Below are 18286 nucleotides of genomic sequence, written 5' to 3'. Positions count from 1 at the left end.
AAATACCAATTATTCTGGAAACATTTTGACAGAATATTATTACGCATATATTTTTTGATTATGCATTAATGCTGATTACGATTATAATAATAATTATTTCTACTTTTATAATGTAACCATTGTTTTGATGATTTTAGACGTGATTCGTGATTATGAGTGAACACCCGGTAGAAGTCAAAGTTGAATTCTGGTATGCTTGTACTAATTCTTAAAACTTTTATTTATATAACTTATAACCTCATATTGGCGCCAGTTTACTTAGATATTAATTTGTCAACAAACCGTTCTCTAAGTTATTCGTTGCCTTCGTAAATAAATAATATGATGTTTATCGCATTAATATGTTTTGTTCACGATTTATGTCTGGCCTCTTAAATTATAATTGATTTATCTTTTTACTTTATTTACTTTCACTTTAAAAAAAAATTAATTTCATTAATTGTTTTTAAGCGGGGTATGCGATTACGGAGGCCATTGTCTTAAACTTGCTAGGAAATTAAGAGAAACAAATCCTAATATCAAGGTGGAATGCAATCGCGGTAGACAGGGTAAGGATTACGAGCAATAAATAGTTAATATTTAAGAAAAAGAAACTTAATGCACCAACATATTCAAATACTGTTACAATTTTTGGCTTTTATATTGAACTGCAGTTGTATATTCTCTAAAAATTGTCATTGGTGCACACTTCTACGGCATACACAATTTTAGTCTGATTCAAGCCACCAACAATATTTACATCGCAAATAAATCTGTAACCATTTCTTTATTATTCACATCTAATATTGTACATAATAAAGAAATCTGGTAAAATGATCTTCCAAAAAATTATATGGATGTATAAAGTGATCACTCAAGCCAGCCGATAATAGGTCGTAAATGATCGATGACCATATCCTCTTCCCAACAAATCACTTTGTCAACAGAGACCCTGCAAGGTTGGCTAGAACATTGCCAGGAAAATAACATATTTACATGGTTTCATATTATTATAATTTAATGGAAATCATTGGTTGACAGAAAATCTATTTCATAAACAGTTTGTTTAATAATTGTATGAAATAATTTGGTTTATGTGTTTTATTTTTGCCTGTTTCAATTACACATTTTTGTTAATGGTCTTGAACACAGGGTCACCGTTATTTATTGAACAGAGTTCAATTATTTATTGAAGATTATTATTGTCTAATATGCATCCATCATCTGATCGAATACGTTTTGTTGGCTTTGTTTTTGTAGTTTCGATCTTGCTTTTTTTTATGATTCTGCATGTGTATGTTTTGAATTTTATGTGTAATTTAATTATGGTGTATAAGAGACTTGCTAATATCGCTCACTCCTTTCAAGAACGTCATAAATTAAAAAAACTTGATTTTTCAGCAGAACGTTTTTAAAGTTTAAAAATATAATACAATGTATTAAAAATAAATATCAGGCCACTTACTGAACTTTTTACTGTGCAACAGATCTTTTTAGGTAAAACTTGAAGGTTTTGTCTCCATTTGAAAAATATTAAGTATATTTAAAAAATAATTAAATAATACCTTTTCTCCAAAATGCAAAAACAATACATTCTGCTCTGTAGCGGGTAAATATTAAGTTAAAAATATGCCTATTTTGCTGGGATGTAGTATATTTTCTGGGCATTCCGAAAACATGCACAACTGAAAAATGACGATTTTTTATTTATGACGTTTCTGAAAGGAGTGAGCGATATGTCCTGTCCTGATTACCAATTTCAAAATTTTATTGCAGGATCTTTTGAAGTGTTCATTAATGATGTTCAAGTATATTCTAAACTGCAGACAATGGCCTTGCCTGACTTTGAAGAAGTCGTTGCCAGAGCAAAGGTCGCTTCAGAAAGTGGAGTTATAACCCCCGTTATAACTGAACAACCAATAACTTGTGTTTTGTCATAGCATAAAACACAAATTACTGGTTGTTCATTGAATTGTTCATTTAAGTCATATGGGATGGTAAAAACAATTTAGTAAAATGCAATTATTGTAAGGTAAAAAAATAATAAAATATGTTTATGAAAGTAAAATTGTTTATTTTATAAACTACAAATGTTCCAACAGACATAAATATATTTTGATTTAAACCCTTATCTGCGCCCAATGGTACATATGGTACTGCATTGTATAAACAGTGTTATCTTGATATTAAAGGTGGGGACTGAACGGAGTCATTTCGTCGTAACTTTACGATGCCAGCATTCATTAGTCAGTACAGCTTTCCGAGCGCTCTATCCGAAGTCAGATACTCGCCGCGAGCAACAATACGACGTTATATTACGACGAAATGCTCCGGTCAGTCCCCACCTTAACATATGAAGGAAAGGTGATCATTCCTCCGCTTCAGGTACCAGTCCAGGGTGATATTAAATATATGTGTCGCCTACTTTCAAAATCCGCCAGATCCATGTAAGTCAATTTGTCTATCTTTAGATAAAAATATTATGAAATAGAGAATTTTCCCATTTTTTTCAGTATTTAAAAAAAAACACCATACACAAACCGATAATGACGTCATCTTAATTCTTGACCTATCCCTGCTCTCTGATTGGCCAATATGGGCCAGAAGACAAGTTTCATGAATACGGAGGAATTTGAAATACAACACTGTTTTTAAGTAGTTTTTTGCAGGGTTTTCAAGTATATAAATATATTAAACAAAAAAATATATAATTGTCACTCCGGTAGAGTATTTATTTAAAAACCTTATAAAATTGGATCTGGCAGATTTTGAAAGTAGGCAACACATATATTGTAAAAAATCACTTATACTTATTTTGACCCCTCCCCTGCGAATTGAATCCGAGACCTCCAGTACGGTAGCCAAGTGTGCTAACCATTACACTACGGAGGCGGACCTTTAGAATAAATAGATACTCGTATATATTTCTATTACTGAAAAAAATTGTTATTTTTACTTCATAATGCAAACATTTTGTGTTTTATACGTTATACTGTATAAATAAGCAAATAATATCATAATCCATGCTAAATATTGCATAAAATGTCGAGTTTATTGCATGTAAAGTTTGAAGGATTTTTGTCACCAGTAATAGAAATTAAGTAAAAAATTGTGCTACTTAAAAAAGTAAAAATAACATAATTAATATAAAAAAAATCTTTGGAAGTGATACTAAAATAGACAACCACCTGATTAAAACAAGTGCTGATTAAAACATCAAGTGCCCTTTGGTGTATATAGTCTTAACCCATAACCGTAATTATGTAAATAATAAGAATAAATTTGGATAATTTATATAGCGCCATTTTCGTAAAATACTACCTCAAGGGTGCAGAAAACGTTCTCAGTTAAATTGTAATATAATATGTAACGAAAATGTAAAGCATAAAAAAGTGTAAAGCCTTAAAGTTTTAATCAATTTTATAGCACCTATACAAAAATACTTTTCTTCAATATAAATTCGTTTTAAATTGGTGTTTATTCCCTGTAAAAACCTAAGAATTTTTTAATAGAAAAAATATATATCATGGGTTATTTGGCATAAACTATGTCACCACAGACAATTTTTTGGTTTTCACCATTATCGAACACCTGAGAAAAATAGCTCCCAAAATTAAGTTTTCCTTCGAAATGTTTAGATATGGTTCTAAGAGGCTCTACAGTTTTTTCTCCACTTTCTTGATCGATACAAATCATCTGACATCGAGTACAGGGTCCAATCATCTGAAACAAAATAATGCTCAGGAAACACATTTAGTTGTTGTTGAAATATATTTCAACAATTTATTATTTTTATTTGAAAACTTATCTCCTGACAGTGGAGACCAAAGGATGTTAAGGATGACATTTTATTATAACATTTATTTTAGATTTTATAAGTGACAAGTGAGAGTCAGTTAAAATGATCTGATCTGAATAACAAAATTCTCACAATAAATTGTTATTCAACGTTTTATAACATTTTTTAAGCACGCTAATTTTATTTCAAAAAACAATCTTACCTGAAACCTTGTGTTTCCAATTTTCATTGTTTTCCAAGAAAATTCTTCAAACGCTTCTTTTGTTTCTATTATTAAATTTCCTCTGAATCGGCCAGTTAAATTTTCAATTCTTTCGTCAAATTCATTATTTTCTATTTTAGTAGCTAACCATTTTACACTACTTAAATTGATCGCAAGGTATTGGGCTTTATTTGTGAGAGATATTTGTGTTTGCGTGTCATTTTCAGATTTATTTTTGTAAGTTCGAATCTCTGAGTCGCTTTGTTTGATCAGTTGCAGTCCCGAGATGCCTAAAACATTGGTTAACCAGTTCGCTACTTCCTCTCCACAGTTGTAACCGTCAATTTTATCCCCACATACTTTAGATTGACACAGGGAATTTTGAGATGATGCGGAACCATCTCTGATTGACAGTGGTATTTCTATATCTTCCACACCTGTAAGTAAGTTTATATGTTGAGAAATATGTATTTATTCAGAGCTTGGAATGGATAAGACTTGATTTAAAGAAATTCTTGTAAATATGGCTGCAGGAAAGAATAAGAATGGTCTAAAAAAATTAAATCTTTTTTTTTTGTTTCAAAAATGAAAGATTTAGAAAATTAATAAAATAGGTAATTTCTTATAAGAACACATAAAAACATATTTCTAATAAAATAATTCATTATTTTCACCTGGAAATGACAATATTAAAATATTTTTTTCCAAATTAATTGTAGGTTGAATAATACACATGCGCGTATCACGTTTTTGCGTTAGAGCGACTCCGCTTTCTGTTACAATCATCCATTCACGGTCATATTTTAGTCCTTTAGGTCCTAATTGCCAATTTTCATATATCTTGAAAGCAGCACATGACTTCAACGGATAAATGTGAATCTCCCTAAGGACTCCCTTGCCTTTAAAATAATCATTTAAATAATTATTACTGGATATTGCATCTGAAGGGTTATTTGATAATTCTGATTTCATAAAAGTTTTGTTAACAGGTATAGTTGCATCAGTATCCAAAAAACATTGAATCATCATGTCTATCATAGCATCGGCATCCTTTTTTAAAGACATGTATCCAAAGGATACCCTAAGGGAACCAGTTGGAACTCCGTCGATTAGATCGTTATTATCTCCACAAATATGGCCAGATTTATATTGCATAAGAAGTTCTTGAGTGGACAACTTAAGAAAGCGTTGACATGCTCCAGGATTACAGAAACAACCAGATCGAATGTAAATATTAAATAATTCTGCCATGTGAGTAACCTGAAATTGGTAAACATATAGGAATAGTCAACTTGCAAGCAGTTTAAATAACAATGTTATTGTATTATGATAAATTTACTACCAAGCTAAGCATTTTTGAAGACCGCATGCGAGGTCAAATTTATTTCTGATTGCATTATGTATGTTGCAACAATGGGATCATCTTTAAGGTGGAGACTGACCGGAGCATTTGGTCGTAACATAACGTCGTAACATCGCTCGCGGCGAGCATCATCGAGCATCCGAAACTATGGATGGAGCGCTCGGCTCGGTGTACTGGCTGCCTGAATGCTTGCATCGTAACGTGTTACGTTACGACAAAATGCTCCGGTCAGTCAACGCCCTTATACACTTCATATATATGATTTAGTAATGGTTGTTTTCATCTTCACAACTATATCAAAATAAGGCCCATGAGTATAGTTGCAAAGATATAACTGAAATTAGTGTTACATGCGGTTTTCGCGAGCAACTCTCATACTGAATAGTGAATACTTTCCAATGATAAAAACTCTCAAGACATTTTATGACAAAATTTATATCTATACTTTGAAGATAATAAAGGCTAATATATAAAAAGTACTGATTTTTTTTAGTTTGAAAATTGATTAGTAATGATTTAAAACAAAAAAATTATTTATATAGTGGGAACAAACCTCAGCATATCCAATGAAGTCCCCATTGGACCGCATTAGGTTAAAATTAACGATTCCTCCCTGTCGTTCAATGTCATCGAACACAGTATCAGCATAGCAATGGCATATAGGTGCTCCGTTAAAGTGACGTAATGATTTTAGTCTTTTGTAGAAGTACTTAGCCAAATTGAATGTGTGCAAAGATATCTTTTCCATAATATTTCCATTGATTGCAGTTGGGATTAAAGAATGCAATGTATTGAATCCATGTTTTATTGCCATTATAGATAAAAATGGGATAGTTCCATCTTCAAACCTGTAATGAGGTAATATTTAAAAAATTAAACATTTTCTTATATTACGCATGGGTATGTACTTATGCAGTATTAAAATATTTAAAAACAGACCTTTCGTATAAAATATCCCGTTTAACATGAAAATTTCTCTCACTCAATGCAATCTGAACTGTACCACCCCCGTAATACGATTTATGGCTTAGTAAATGACTTCTAGTATTTTTGACAAGTAAACCTCCTAATCCGGTAGGGTATCCGAAAATTTTGTAAAAGGATAAGCAAACGAAATCTGGTTTGTATGTCGACAGATCCAACACATTTGTAGAGACAAAGGAAGCGGCATCCAAAAGAACTGCCCAGTCGGAATAGGTTTTCTGAGTCTTTTTTTGAGTAAATTCGTTTAGTATTCCATTGTCAATTTTTTCAATCCATTGCAAAGGATATTTGTATCCACTGAAATTGCACTGTGCAGGATATACAAATAAGGCTCTCTCTATTGATTCTGAAGCATCGAAAAATGTTTCATCATTTACGGTTTTAGGTTCAGAGAATGACATTATATTTGTCAAATCATCGTGAGGTATGCATAAAGTCATCATAGATTTTGATGCGATGATTTCTCGCATTCCGAGAACCGATGTGTGATTGTCTTGCATATAAGCGAAACATCCTGATTCTGCATCTGGATTATTTTTATACAGTCTATTATCACTTATTTTAAAGTCAAAAGATTCTGCAACGAGTTTCAAAGCTGCAGTAGCTCCTGATGTAAAAATAAGACTATATTCATCGCTGTTTGTATTAAAATGATTCAATACTTGGAAGCGCACTTGATCAATGGAGTCTGCGGTGTATTTACTGGTGTGTGGATTGGAGTACACATTATTTAGTAAATCGTTTGATATACTTTTTATTTGAGACTCTGCATACAATGTTGCTCCGGCATGATCCAAATATGTTTTACCTGTTTAAGAATAACTTCAATTAGATAACAAAAATGTAAACACTTTTGATATTTTGATAATAATTTACATTGATATATTGCTTGGATTAAGGCAAATAAGACTGGAATCATATTAGCAGCCGGAAGCACTCAACTCTTAAGATGAAGACTGACCGGAGCATTTTGTCGCAACATCGCTCGTGGCGAGCATCACCGAGCATCCGAAACTATAGATGAAGCGCTCGGCTCGGTGTACTGACTGCCTGAATGCTAGCATCGTAACATAACACGTTACGACGAAATGCTTCGGTCAATCGCCACCTTTAGCTGCAGCAGTTGCGCATTCCACAGTTTAATAAAAAAAATACACACACTGAAATTTTAAGCAGTCATAATTGACAGTTAATAATATAAGTGTAAAAACAAGAAAAGTGAAATCTAATAATTTACGTTTAAAAATGAGAAAAAACATAGTTAAAACTGGTCTGGAGCATATGGTTGAATGGAAGCGAAATGTGGACTACCAGGCGGGTAGAACAGGGGGCAACAACACAACAGGAAGTCCAATGGATAGGCTATAATTTAAAACTCCCAGGCCTGCTTCTTACGATTGCGGAGAGCATGTGCAAAGACACAAATCACAGGACGATCCCATTTAAACTGTATGGACCAAATTATCTCCAGCGTGTGGTATAGCGGGTACGCCAAGTTGAAGAGACGGGTGGAGACTGACTGTATGAAGCAAACTAATCGCACAGATTGTGACCCGCGAAGAAGAACTAACACATGTAGTCGACTTGCGGTTTAGTGTGAGTAAAATGTTATTTAATTTATTATTAGATTAAAACCAATATTTTTAGCTTTTCCACTTTTTTATTTGACCAGCGACCGGGTTTCGTCGTTACCGACATCATCAGACTGGTGAGAGGCTTTACAAATTTGTATGTTATATATAAAAGAAGGCAGGAGTTGATAACCATGATTTGATATAATTTTATGAGAAATTAATTTAATTTAATAAATTAAATTAATTTCTCATAAAATTATATCAAATCATGGTTATCAACTCCTGCCTTCTTTTATATATAACATACAAATTTGTAAAGCCTCTCACCAGTCTGATGATGTCGGTAACGACGAAACCCGGTCGCTGGTCAAATAAAAAAGTGGAAAAGCTAAAAATATTGGTTTTAATCTAATAATAAATTAAAAATGCAATTCCATCACGAAGTGTCAGTGGATAATATAAATCTATTAAAATGTTATTTTTTTATTGAAATTGCAGAATACACAACTACGGCATATTGTGACAATTGATCCTGACAATTTGCTGCTAGTTTGATTCAGCACAAAGGCAGGATAATACTTAGTTACAGAAATTTCATTTTGTACAACTGGTCTAAGTAAAGCATTGACATACTTTTGAAATTATATATATTACACGCAAAAATAAATTGTATATCTAACCTTGGAGCCTTGAAAACTCACTCTGTAAAACTTTGATTTCCCGCTCAGAATAAACATTTTCAAAATAGGTACACATTTGAAAACATATACTTAAGTCGTAAAATGTTATTTTCAAAATGAGTGCAGAGGTTTATCGATGGGAATCTTATCATTAATATACTATCTCCATTACTTAAGAATTTGTTGAGAGTGTAACATAACAGTGTCAAAAGTTATCAGTTATGTGGATATATAATATTATAAAATGACGGGTAATAATCTTTTAATAAACTGAATGCACACTAAAAGTACATATAATAATACTGAAAATGGAATCACAGACTAATTAATTATACAGATGGAACTGCAATTAGAAAATGTAAAGAACTCGAACTCTGTCCAATGAAATAAAGTTAGGTCAGCGCTATAAACGGTCCATTTTTAATATGTTGTATTATTTATGGAGTTAACTTCTTTCAAAACAAAGAAATAAGATGCCGAACTTCTTTGTAGTTTGTGGTTTTTAACTTTTTAAAGTTTTACTGAAATTTACCCGGCACTTAAATCTGACGTTTGTTTAAAAGCGCGATTGACATCTATCGCCTTTTTGTGGAACTTCAATGAACTTAACTTTAGTTTGAAAAGATGGGTCGTTAAAAGTTCGGTTTAAAAAAATTATAATTGACAGGTGGCAGGTTTATATATTTTAGTGAGATTAATTGAAAATTTAATAGGCTAACCTATGCAAAATGTGTAAAAGATGTTTTAATTTGAAAGAATACAACTAAGACCGTTTAAAGGAAATACATTAGTGTACATTTGTTTCTAGCACAGCAAGGGGGAAGTTACGAATTCGATTTCATTAAAAAATCACTTTTTCTTCGTTTGTAAAAATCTTCTCCCTGGTTTGTAAAATCGTCGTATCGTTATAAAAATAAATATTTTATTATGGATACATTTTAATTCGAGTTCGTAAATATCATAGATAGGTACACTATGTAGATTGGGAAAATTCGTGGACCCTCAAAAGCACATAAACAAATATTATCTGATTTCGATAAGATTTAGGCAACAGGGTAAAAGGCATATTTTCCTTTGCGAGATCACATAAATTTCCAATTATTCTTTTTATTCAACGATCTTATATGCTCTCATAAAATTATATACCTATGTATACATACATGGGTCATTCTACATTCGGTCACTACATTCCTACTCTTTCTAGTATATTTTGATTGTTCATGTGTACAATTTAATATTTTCAAATGGTTAGCAATTCATATTTAAGAAATGTTAAATTGAATTAATATTTTAATTGATATATTTGATAAATATTCTAAAGAATAATGATCGTAACGGTCATTACAAATATTAGCCAGTAAATCTAAGGCAGTGGTCACCAACATACTACACGCGGGCTGGATCTGGGCATAACTTTTCATCTGGCTCTCTGAAAATTCCCGACTTAAACAAATAAATAAATTTAATTATTGGAGTGCCTTTATTATTGATTTACTCTTTTTTGTCTAGCAGTAAACATAAATGAAATATTCCAAAATTTTAATAATTTTTTACATCTTTATAAAAAAATCATAAAATTAACTAGTTGTATTCTTTCATTTATTGATTGGGAAGTCACTTTGTGGTAATATCTATCCGTTTTTAATTTAAGTTGTATTTACCAAGTTATATTAAAAGCATAACAGTTGGATTCTACTAGGAATACGAATTTATTCTTCTACCAGTCCCCGTAGTGTCCGCCTCTGTCCGCCTCTGTCCGCATCCGTAGTGTAATGGTCAGCACGCTCAGCTACAGTTCTGGATGTCCCGGGTTCGATTCCCAGGGGGGTCAAATAAATATTAGTGATTTTTTCACTGTAATATTTATTCAATATTACCCTGGACTGGTACCTGAAGCGGAGGGCTGATCACCTTTCCTTCATGTGTAAAACGATCAAGATAATACTGCGTTTATATGACGCAGTGCCCTATGCACCATTGGGGTGCGGATAAGGGTTTTACACCAGTCCCCGACTGACAAAAGTGTCAATCCGACCCTTTTCTTAATGAAAGTAGGTGAGTACTTAAGGTATCGTTGCAAACAAGCAAAATTATGCGAAATGTAAATAGCTAACTATAAACTTAAAAAAAAAAACATCATTTGATGAAATGGAAAATGATGATTAATTCGATCATTTAAAGCCAATCACGTCAACCAGTACATAAATTAGTTTAGGAATTTCATATTTCTACAATAGTGCAATAGTGTATTTGAATATCACAATAGTATATTTATATTACAATAGTATATTTGAAATTCGACAGGAATATAATAAAAAAGTAATAGTCACACCTGTATTTGAATGAGACAGCAAATTTTCTGACCCACAACAAATCATGAGGGTGCGAATAAAATGCCCGAAACAATTTGGACCACAAGAATTATACGGAGGGTGCTCACTCCCAAGATTCCCTCAAATATTTTCGGGTTCTTGAAATCTGAGATTCCCCTATCCGGGGTGAAAAAAGACTAATACCCGAAATTCCGGAACGTAGGGTAAGAAGCTACCCACTCAATAACCCGTGAAAATATTTCCAACCAAATAATATACTCACGAGTATATCCGTGCTATTTTTATAGAAAGAGTCAATGGGGTAATGCAATATTTAGTATTTTTGATATATTTTTTTAAAACGCGTTAATGGTTTTTTAAGATAATTTAAGAAAATATCGCTCTCAATCCTTATCAAAGTTCATTTAACGACAGTATAAAAGTAATGAATCTTTGTTATTCCATTACCTACACGAAAAAGAAGAATCCATATTTCAAATACACAGGGAATATTTTTTAGCACTATCTCAATTTACACAAAAATATTGTTTAATAAAAGGAAAAAACAAATGAGTACATTTGTGTTATTTTTAAAGAACAAGTCAATAGTGTAATGTGTAATACAATATTTAGTTAATTGAGTATATATATATATATATATATATATATATATATATATATATATATATATATATATATATATATATATATATATATATATATATATATATATATATATATATATATATTTAAATGCGTTAAAACAGTTTTGAAAGAAAATTCGAGAAAAATATAGCCCTTAACCCTCATTAAGGCACGCACATCTTACGATAGTAAAAACTAATGAATGTTTGCTGTTCAGCACACGAATGAAAGATAAACAGTTTCGGATTTCTGGTGAAAGTATTTTTTTAAATATTAATAATGTATTACGAACCACTAATGAAATATTAAAATATGAACCTGCTTAAAAGTACAGGAGTAAAAAGAACATTTCTTTTTAAATTGGTAAAAAGCATTATGCATGTAAAGATTGTATACTATATGTGTATGTTAGTAAAATTCATTGATAAATATAATTGCTTAAAAGCGCAGTAGCTAACCTTTTGGTGGCATTTAATTTTTTTAATAAATGAAAGCTTCAAATAAAAATAATCTCATCTAAAAATTCAAGCAGGTCATATGATTTCTAACGCGGGTTACTCGTCCACCATCCTTGGTCTAGACGATAGGTAGGTACTATTAATTATGAACAAAATATTAATAAATTATTCAGTAATTGAAACGTCGGATGTATACAAGTAATTAAAAATACTTAATTACAAGAAAACGGTCACGGAGATAAATTTTCTTGGGTGATTATTTTATAAAACCAGTTTCGTCATTCTTTCCTACCGGCCGGTGGTGACGTAACATATCGGGGAAAAATATTGCTTTATTATTCTCGCTGAATCAATCACATTAATGTAATTAACAATTGATTCACAATTTTATTTTAGTTTTAATTTTATTACGGGTTTTCTCCTAATTGGTATAACACAGTGTTCCGCAAACTTTTTCTGTTCAAGGTACACCTGCCAAATTAAGAAATTTCAGACGTTCACCAAAGAAAGTTTTTTTATTATTATTTAGTATTGATATATTTTTAAAATAAATATAATGCGCAAACATATTTTACATATAATGTTTAATGCAAAATGTGATCTTGCTTAACTGAGCACAGGCGATTAAAATTTGGAGCAATTGTGTTATCTTCACGAAACTAGACTCTTTTCCTCGGCTCAACTGATCACCACGGTACACCAGTGTGGCGCGGCACACACGCGGCGGAACAATGGTATAACATATCGCTCACTCCTTTCAAGAACGTCATAAATCAAAAATCGTCAATTTTCATTTTTGCATGTGTTCGGAATGCCCAAAAAATGTACTATATCCCAGCAAAAGAGGCATATATTAAACTTAATATTTACCCGCTATAGGGCAGAAAGTGCTGTTTTTGCATTTTGAAGAAACGGTATTGTTTAATTATTTTTTTAAATATCCAAAATATTTTTCAAATGGAGAAAAAACCTTCAGGTTTCACCTAAAAAGATCCGTTGCACACTAAAAAGTTCAATAAGTGGCTTGATGATTATTTTTAATACATTGTATTATATTTTTAAACTTTAAAAACGTTCTCCAGAAAAATCAAGTTTCTTGATTTTTGACGTTCTTGAAAGGAGTGAGCGATATGTAAATATATTTTATCTTACCAGCCAAATGTATAGAAGAAATCGAATTTTTATTATTCGTTTGCTAAAATCTGTTTTGAAGGTTTAGAGATAATAAATAGTTCAGTTCCTTGGATCTCAAATCAGCAATGAAGGAACTTGCGAAAGAGAGATCAGATCCATCGCCATAACATATCGGGGAAAATATCGTTTTATAATTCTCGTTGAATTAATCACATTTAGATATTCATTTTATGGCCCGACTAGGTTACCTTTCGCAATTAATTACCGGTAACCAACAAAGCCCAGATAAAAATAAAGCGCAATTTTTAAGCGACACGGCACCATACCCAGCGCCTCCCACCTGTCAACCTTTGCTCCCCGTCTAAGCGCAAAGTGTTGTGAAATGAAGTTAGCACAATACAATTAATTGCTTTTAGAGAAAGCTTTTAGGAGCTTTTACCAAGTCGGGCATCGCGGCACAGGAAGAAGATACATTATTCAACCAAGGATAAATCAACATAGTGAGGCGACACGGAAAAGATCAAGTGACGTTTTCTTACCTACAAAGGCTTCCATCGCATATTGCGATAGAAATGCAAATTTATGCTGGATTCTATAAGTGAGGCCTACATTCCCAAAGTGAACCGGTTACACTCCTGAAAATATTCCCAAATCCTCCCGAAATTGCATTGGGGAATTGAGAAACAAAATAATTTCATCTTAGATTTCGAAACAATGATAAATATTTCTACATAAAACCATGAGCTGTGTCTTTTATAATGGGTTTTATTTTTTATTGAATATCAAAAATCGGCACCTACTTTAATATCTGGGTGTAACTGACATCAATAGTAAGGTGAAGGAATGACTATTGAGATGGTATGGGCACATAGGACGTAGAGAACAAAAATATATTGTAAATCATTCGATTACCATGGATCTTCCTCGAAAGGCATCTAGAAGAAGACCAAAAAAATCACGAATACTACAGAAATATAATATAATTCGAAGGCATGGCCTAGGTGACGTTGTATATGATAGAAGGATCTAAAACCTGAGGACGAGGAGAGCTGACCCTAATAGTCTACAAAGTCTACGATAAGTTGGGATGGAGCCAGGAAGAAGAAGATCAAATATGATGATGGTATTACAGTTATTAAAAAACATCTACGTGCCGAATAATATTATTTATTTATTTAAACTTCATGTACAGAAAATAAAAAGTACATTGGCGGGCTTATTGCTAAAAAGCAATATCTTCCGACCGACCAAAGACGGACTAGTGATATTGATCAAAACGTTTGATACCATATATAGCCGTTTGCAATCAGAGGGTAGATAGTACTTGAACATTTAAAAAACATAAATTACAAATTGATATTTAAAAAAAACATAAATTACATATTAATATACCAATTACCAATTAACATACCTACTTAAAATCTATGTCCGCCTCCGAAGTGTAATGGTGAGCGCATTAAGCTACCATACTGGAAGTTCCAGGCTCGATTTCTAGGAGGGTAAAAATAAATATTGATATTGATTTACAATCAATCATAAATATTGATTTCAGGGCGATATTTCACTCTTATATTCATTTATATTCTCCTGGAATTATATCTGAAACGCAAAGCTGATCATCTTTCCTTCTTGTATTTAATGATCAATATAAATTTGGTTCTATATATACGATGCAGTGCCGTAAACACCATTTGAAGCAGATAAGAGTAAAAGGAAGAATCCATATTTAAAATAAACACAAAAATATTGTTAAAAAACCCGCAAAGCCTCTGCTTTTAAAAGTTTGTCTGCAGGTAGGATAGTAAGGATAGGGAAGGTTAATGTGAAGAATACATCACAAACACCCAGACATGTTAAAAATAAATGCTATTTTTTTAAAACCCTTATCCGCACCTCAATGGTGCATAGGGCACTGTGTCATATTAACCCAGTGTTATCTTGATCGTTTACATATGAAGGAAAGGTGATCAGCCCTCTGCTTCAGGTACCAGTACATGGTGATATTGAATAAATATTACTGTGAAAAAATCACTTATATTTATTTTACCCCCCTTGGGAATCGAACCCGGGACCTCCAGACAGGTAGCCGAGCGTGCTGACCATTACACTACGGAGGCGGACAGAATATTATGAATTTATTTTGCAATTGGCGGGAATCGAACCCGTGACGATAGTTTCGCAGTCGAGCGCCTACCCCAACAACACCACGGCGCCTATCTTAACTGTAAAGAAATTGCTACTTCTATCTGATTAACATTTTTTATGTTTTTAAATTTCACTATGAATGATACAACATATATAAATATTTTATCGTACCATCCAAATATTTCGAAACGCAGTATGTTTTTATTATTTCTCAAATAAAATTTGTTAAACAAAGATGCCTGTAACAATTTAATTCAATTCAATTACATTCAATTCAATTTATTTATTTATAATTAACATACACATTACAAGCTAAAAATTTGAAGCGTATACATTAAAATACAGTAAAATTGAAAATACATATGCAAGAATACTATTGCTAAAGGTGTAAAAGAATCCCGCTTCAGAAAACTCCTTCAGACACACGGAACAGATCAATATCCAATGAGATATTGTTCAACATAGCGGTAGCTCTTCCTACAGGCATAACCGTCGGCAGGTTGGTCCTGTGTATAGGAATGTAAAACAATCTATGGCGACGCTGTCTTAAGTAACATAATTTTAAAATTTCTTTCTGCATGCATAACTATACTACCAAGCTCTGTAAAAAGAGCACTTTGGGAATATTAGCTTTAAATTAGTACGTAGGTACGTTTACAAGATATTGTCCCAAGAAATACGCTTACATTTTGACGTAGAAGCCTTTTAATTAGTATAAACTACCTCCGAACGTTTGCATACATTTCCTCAACTTGATTACGATATTGTTCTCTTCACGATTAAGTGCTTATTGTATGTGTTGGCGGTGAGATATGTATTGAATTTGTCGAGTCATCGGGAAAGAAGCACTTGAAGTAAATTTCCCTAAGGTTGCGTATCCGTTAACGTGGGTAAATGAGATTGTTTTGTGAATTTCACGCTGCTTGATTTCTGAATAAAAAAGTATTTAGGCAACACTGTTCAGTAACATAAATCTGCAGTCAACGCGGCATTGAGAAATTAGGATATTTACACTAATCCTCGACTTAACTGAGAGTTTGTTTTGGGTTTAGTGTTGTGCCTAAGTCGATTTGTAGATTTCTTTAGCGTGACTTTACTTTTCGATCTCCAGAAATCGGAAAAAAAGTAATAATAATGTTGAATAATTCATAAAGTAAAACTTAAGTAAAATTACTACATTAAAGGCGAGGGCGCTTCAATTTATCTATAAAAGGTACAGAAAAAACATAAATATAAATACGTTTTCATTCACATATTTCTTTGGGTATGTCAGTACACTTGGCTACCCTGCTGGAGGTCCCGAATTCGATTCCCAGGAGAGGGGGGTTGTAAAATAAATATGTATAAAAGATTTTTTAACTCTAATTTTTATTCAACGTTACCCTGGACTGGTACCAGATACGGAGGGTATACCACCTTTCTTTCATGTGTTTACGATCAATATAACACTGTGTTTATATGATATAGTGCCCTATGCACCATTGGGTGCAAATAAGGGTTGAAAAACCTAAAAGATTGTCCAAAACAAAACTAATTTAAGGTACTCACCCTTCTATCGTGAAATATCTTACGTTTGTTGTCTTCAGCAGGGGCGATTTTATTGTATCCCAATTAATTTAAGCGCTCTTGGCTCGATAGTGTAGGCTCTAATCATGTTACGTGCCTTGACAAAGCGCTGATGGGAGTTGTGATACAGTAGGTTCTGTTCCTATTGATTCTCGGCCCTACCCGGACTTATTGTCCGGCCTCCAGAATTCAATTAAGAACCGTATTTGAGGTTTTAACGGAACGTTAAAGGGCCAGTTATATTGTTAGAATGTGCAGACAATCACGGAAAAGCTTTTTTCTATTCCTTTACGTACATAAGTAATAGAAAAATATGTATGTATGTATATATATATATATATATATATATATATATGTATATATATATATATATATATATATATATATATATATATATATATATATATATATATATATATATATATATATATATATATATATATATATACTCGTACATGTAATGCTGATAAGAAATATCTGCCTTTTTTATATTTTAGAGAACACCGGACTTCTCCATACTAATGTGCAGTAGAAGGAGTTACCAAGTACCGGTTCCAGATTCAATTACATATTATTTAAATTTGCATACAAAATTCATATCTATAAATTTTTTATAAATCTTACCCAAAAACCTTACCATGACTTATAGTATCGAACAGATTAATTGAAACAACACTTTTTTTTCGTATGTTCAACACCCTCTAAAAAATGTTTTGGGGGTGTTTCTCGTATTATGGACCAGGGCTGCTTCTTTCAGTTACTGAGATGATGAATAGCGAGAAGTATCACCCAATTCTACTGGAAAAGATACTACCCGAGATACAAAAACGAAGTATCAAATGGTAATGGGATATTTCAGCAGGATTCAACCCCCTGCCACAAATCCAAAGAAATGATGAAAATTTTCACACAAAAACAATGAACTGTGTTAGACTGGTCAAGAATTTTGCCAGACATTAACCTTATTGAAAATCTATCGGCAATCTGTAAGAATCGGCTTTCCAAAATTGATTGCACTACGGTGGAAAAGCTCATTTGGTCCATAATTCAGGCATGGTTTCGAGACGAAGAAATGGCATCCACGTGCCAAAACCTTATATAATAGATGCCAAGAAGAGTAAAATCTTTGATTGAGCCCTAATTAGATCACATTAAATGTTATTTATGATATAACTGTTAAACAAAGGATTTTACATTTTTTTACGAAAATACAACAACTAAAAGTTTTGTTTCAATTAATCTGTTCGATACTGTAAATGTAATTATTATTAATAATTAATTTTGACTACAATTTTTTTATAAAATCATGGTTTTCAACCCCTGCCTTGTTGCGTTTACAATATATAATTTTGTTTAGTCTCCCGCTAGTCTGATGATGTCAGCAACGACAAAACCCAGTCCGTGGTCAAAAAAGACTCAACTATAGATGGTACCGAGTACTAACA

General features: G+C 32.2%; 2 protein-coding genes across 2 annotated transcripts; one reads left to right on the top strand and one right to left on the bottom strand.

Moving 5' to 3' along the window:
* Nucleotides 1-21: 21 nt before the first annotated feature.
* Nucleotides 22-2035, top strand: LOC148305527 (migration and invasion enhancer 1-like). The gene is made up of 3 exons (XM_088266547.1): nt 22-190; nt 451-548; nt 1756-2035. Exons 1-3 carry the CDS (start codon nt 153-155, stop codon nt 1917-1919), a joined length of 300 nt encoding a protein of 99 aa, XP_088122673.1. The 5' UTR covers nt 22-152; the 3' UTR covers nt 1920-2035.
* Nucleotides 2036-3320: 1285 nt separating this feature from the next.
* LOC148305526 (molybdenum cofactor sulfurase 3-like) lies at nt 3321-9131 on the bottom strand. The gene is made up of 6 exons (XM_088266542.1): nt 8582-9131; nt 6283-7135; nt 5897-6191; nt 4655-5240; nt 3981-4417; nt 3321-3702 (listed from the first exon to the last, which is right to left on the bottom strand). Exons 1-6 carry the CDS (start codon nt 8655-8657, stop codon nt 3511-3513), a joined length of 2439 nt encoding a protein of 812 aa, XP_088122668.1. The 5' UTR covers nt 8658-9131; the 3' UTR covers nt 3321-3510.
* Between the last annotated feature and the right edge of the window lie 9155 nt (nt 9132-18286).

The sequence above is a fragment of the Brachycentrus maculatus genome, unplaced genomic scaffold, assembly GCF_059751285.1.
Source record: "Brachycentrus maculatus isolate JH-2025_06_01 unplaced genomic scaffold, ASM5975128v1 h1tg000270l, whole genome shotgun sequence".
Taxonomy (NCBI): domain Eukaryota; kingdom Metazoa; phylum Arthropoda; class Insecta; order Trichoptera; family Brachycentridae; genus Brachycentrus; species Brachycentrus maculatus.
Note: the sequence above shows the minus strand (reverse complement) of the source record. Positions and strands in the feature narration are given on the sequence as shown.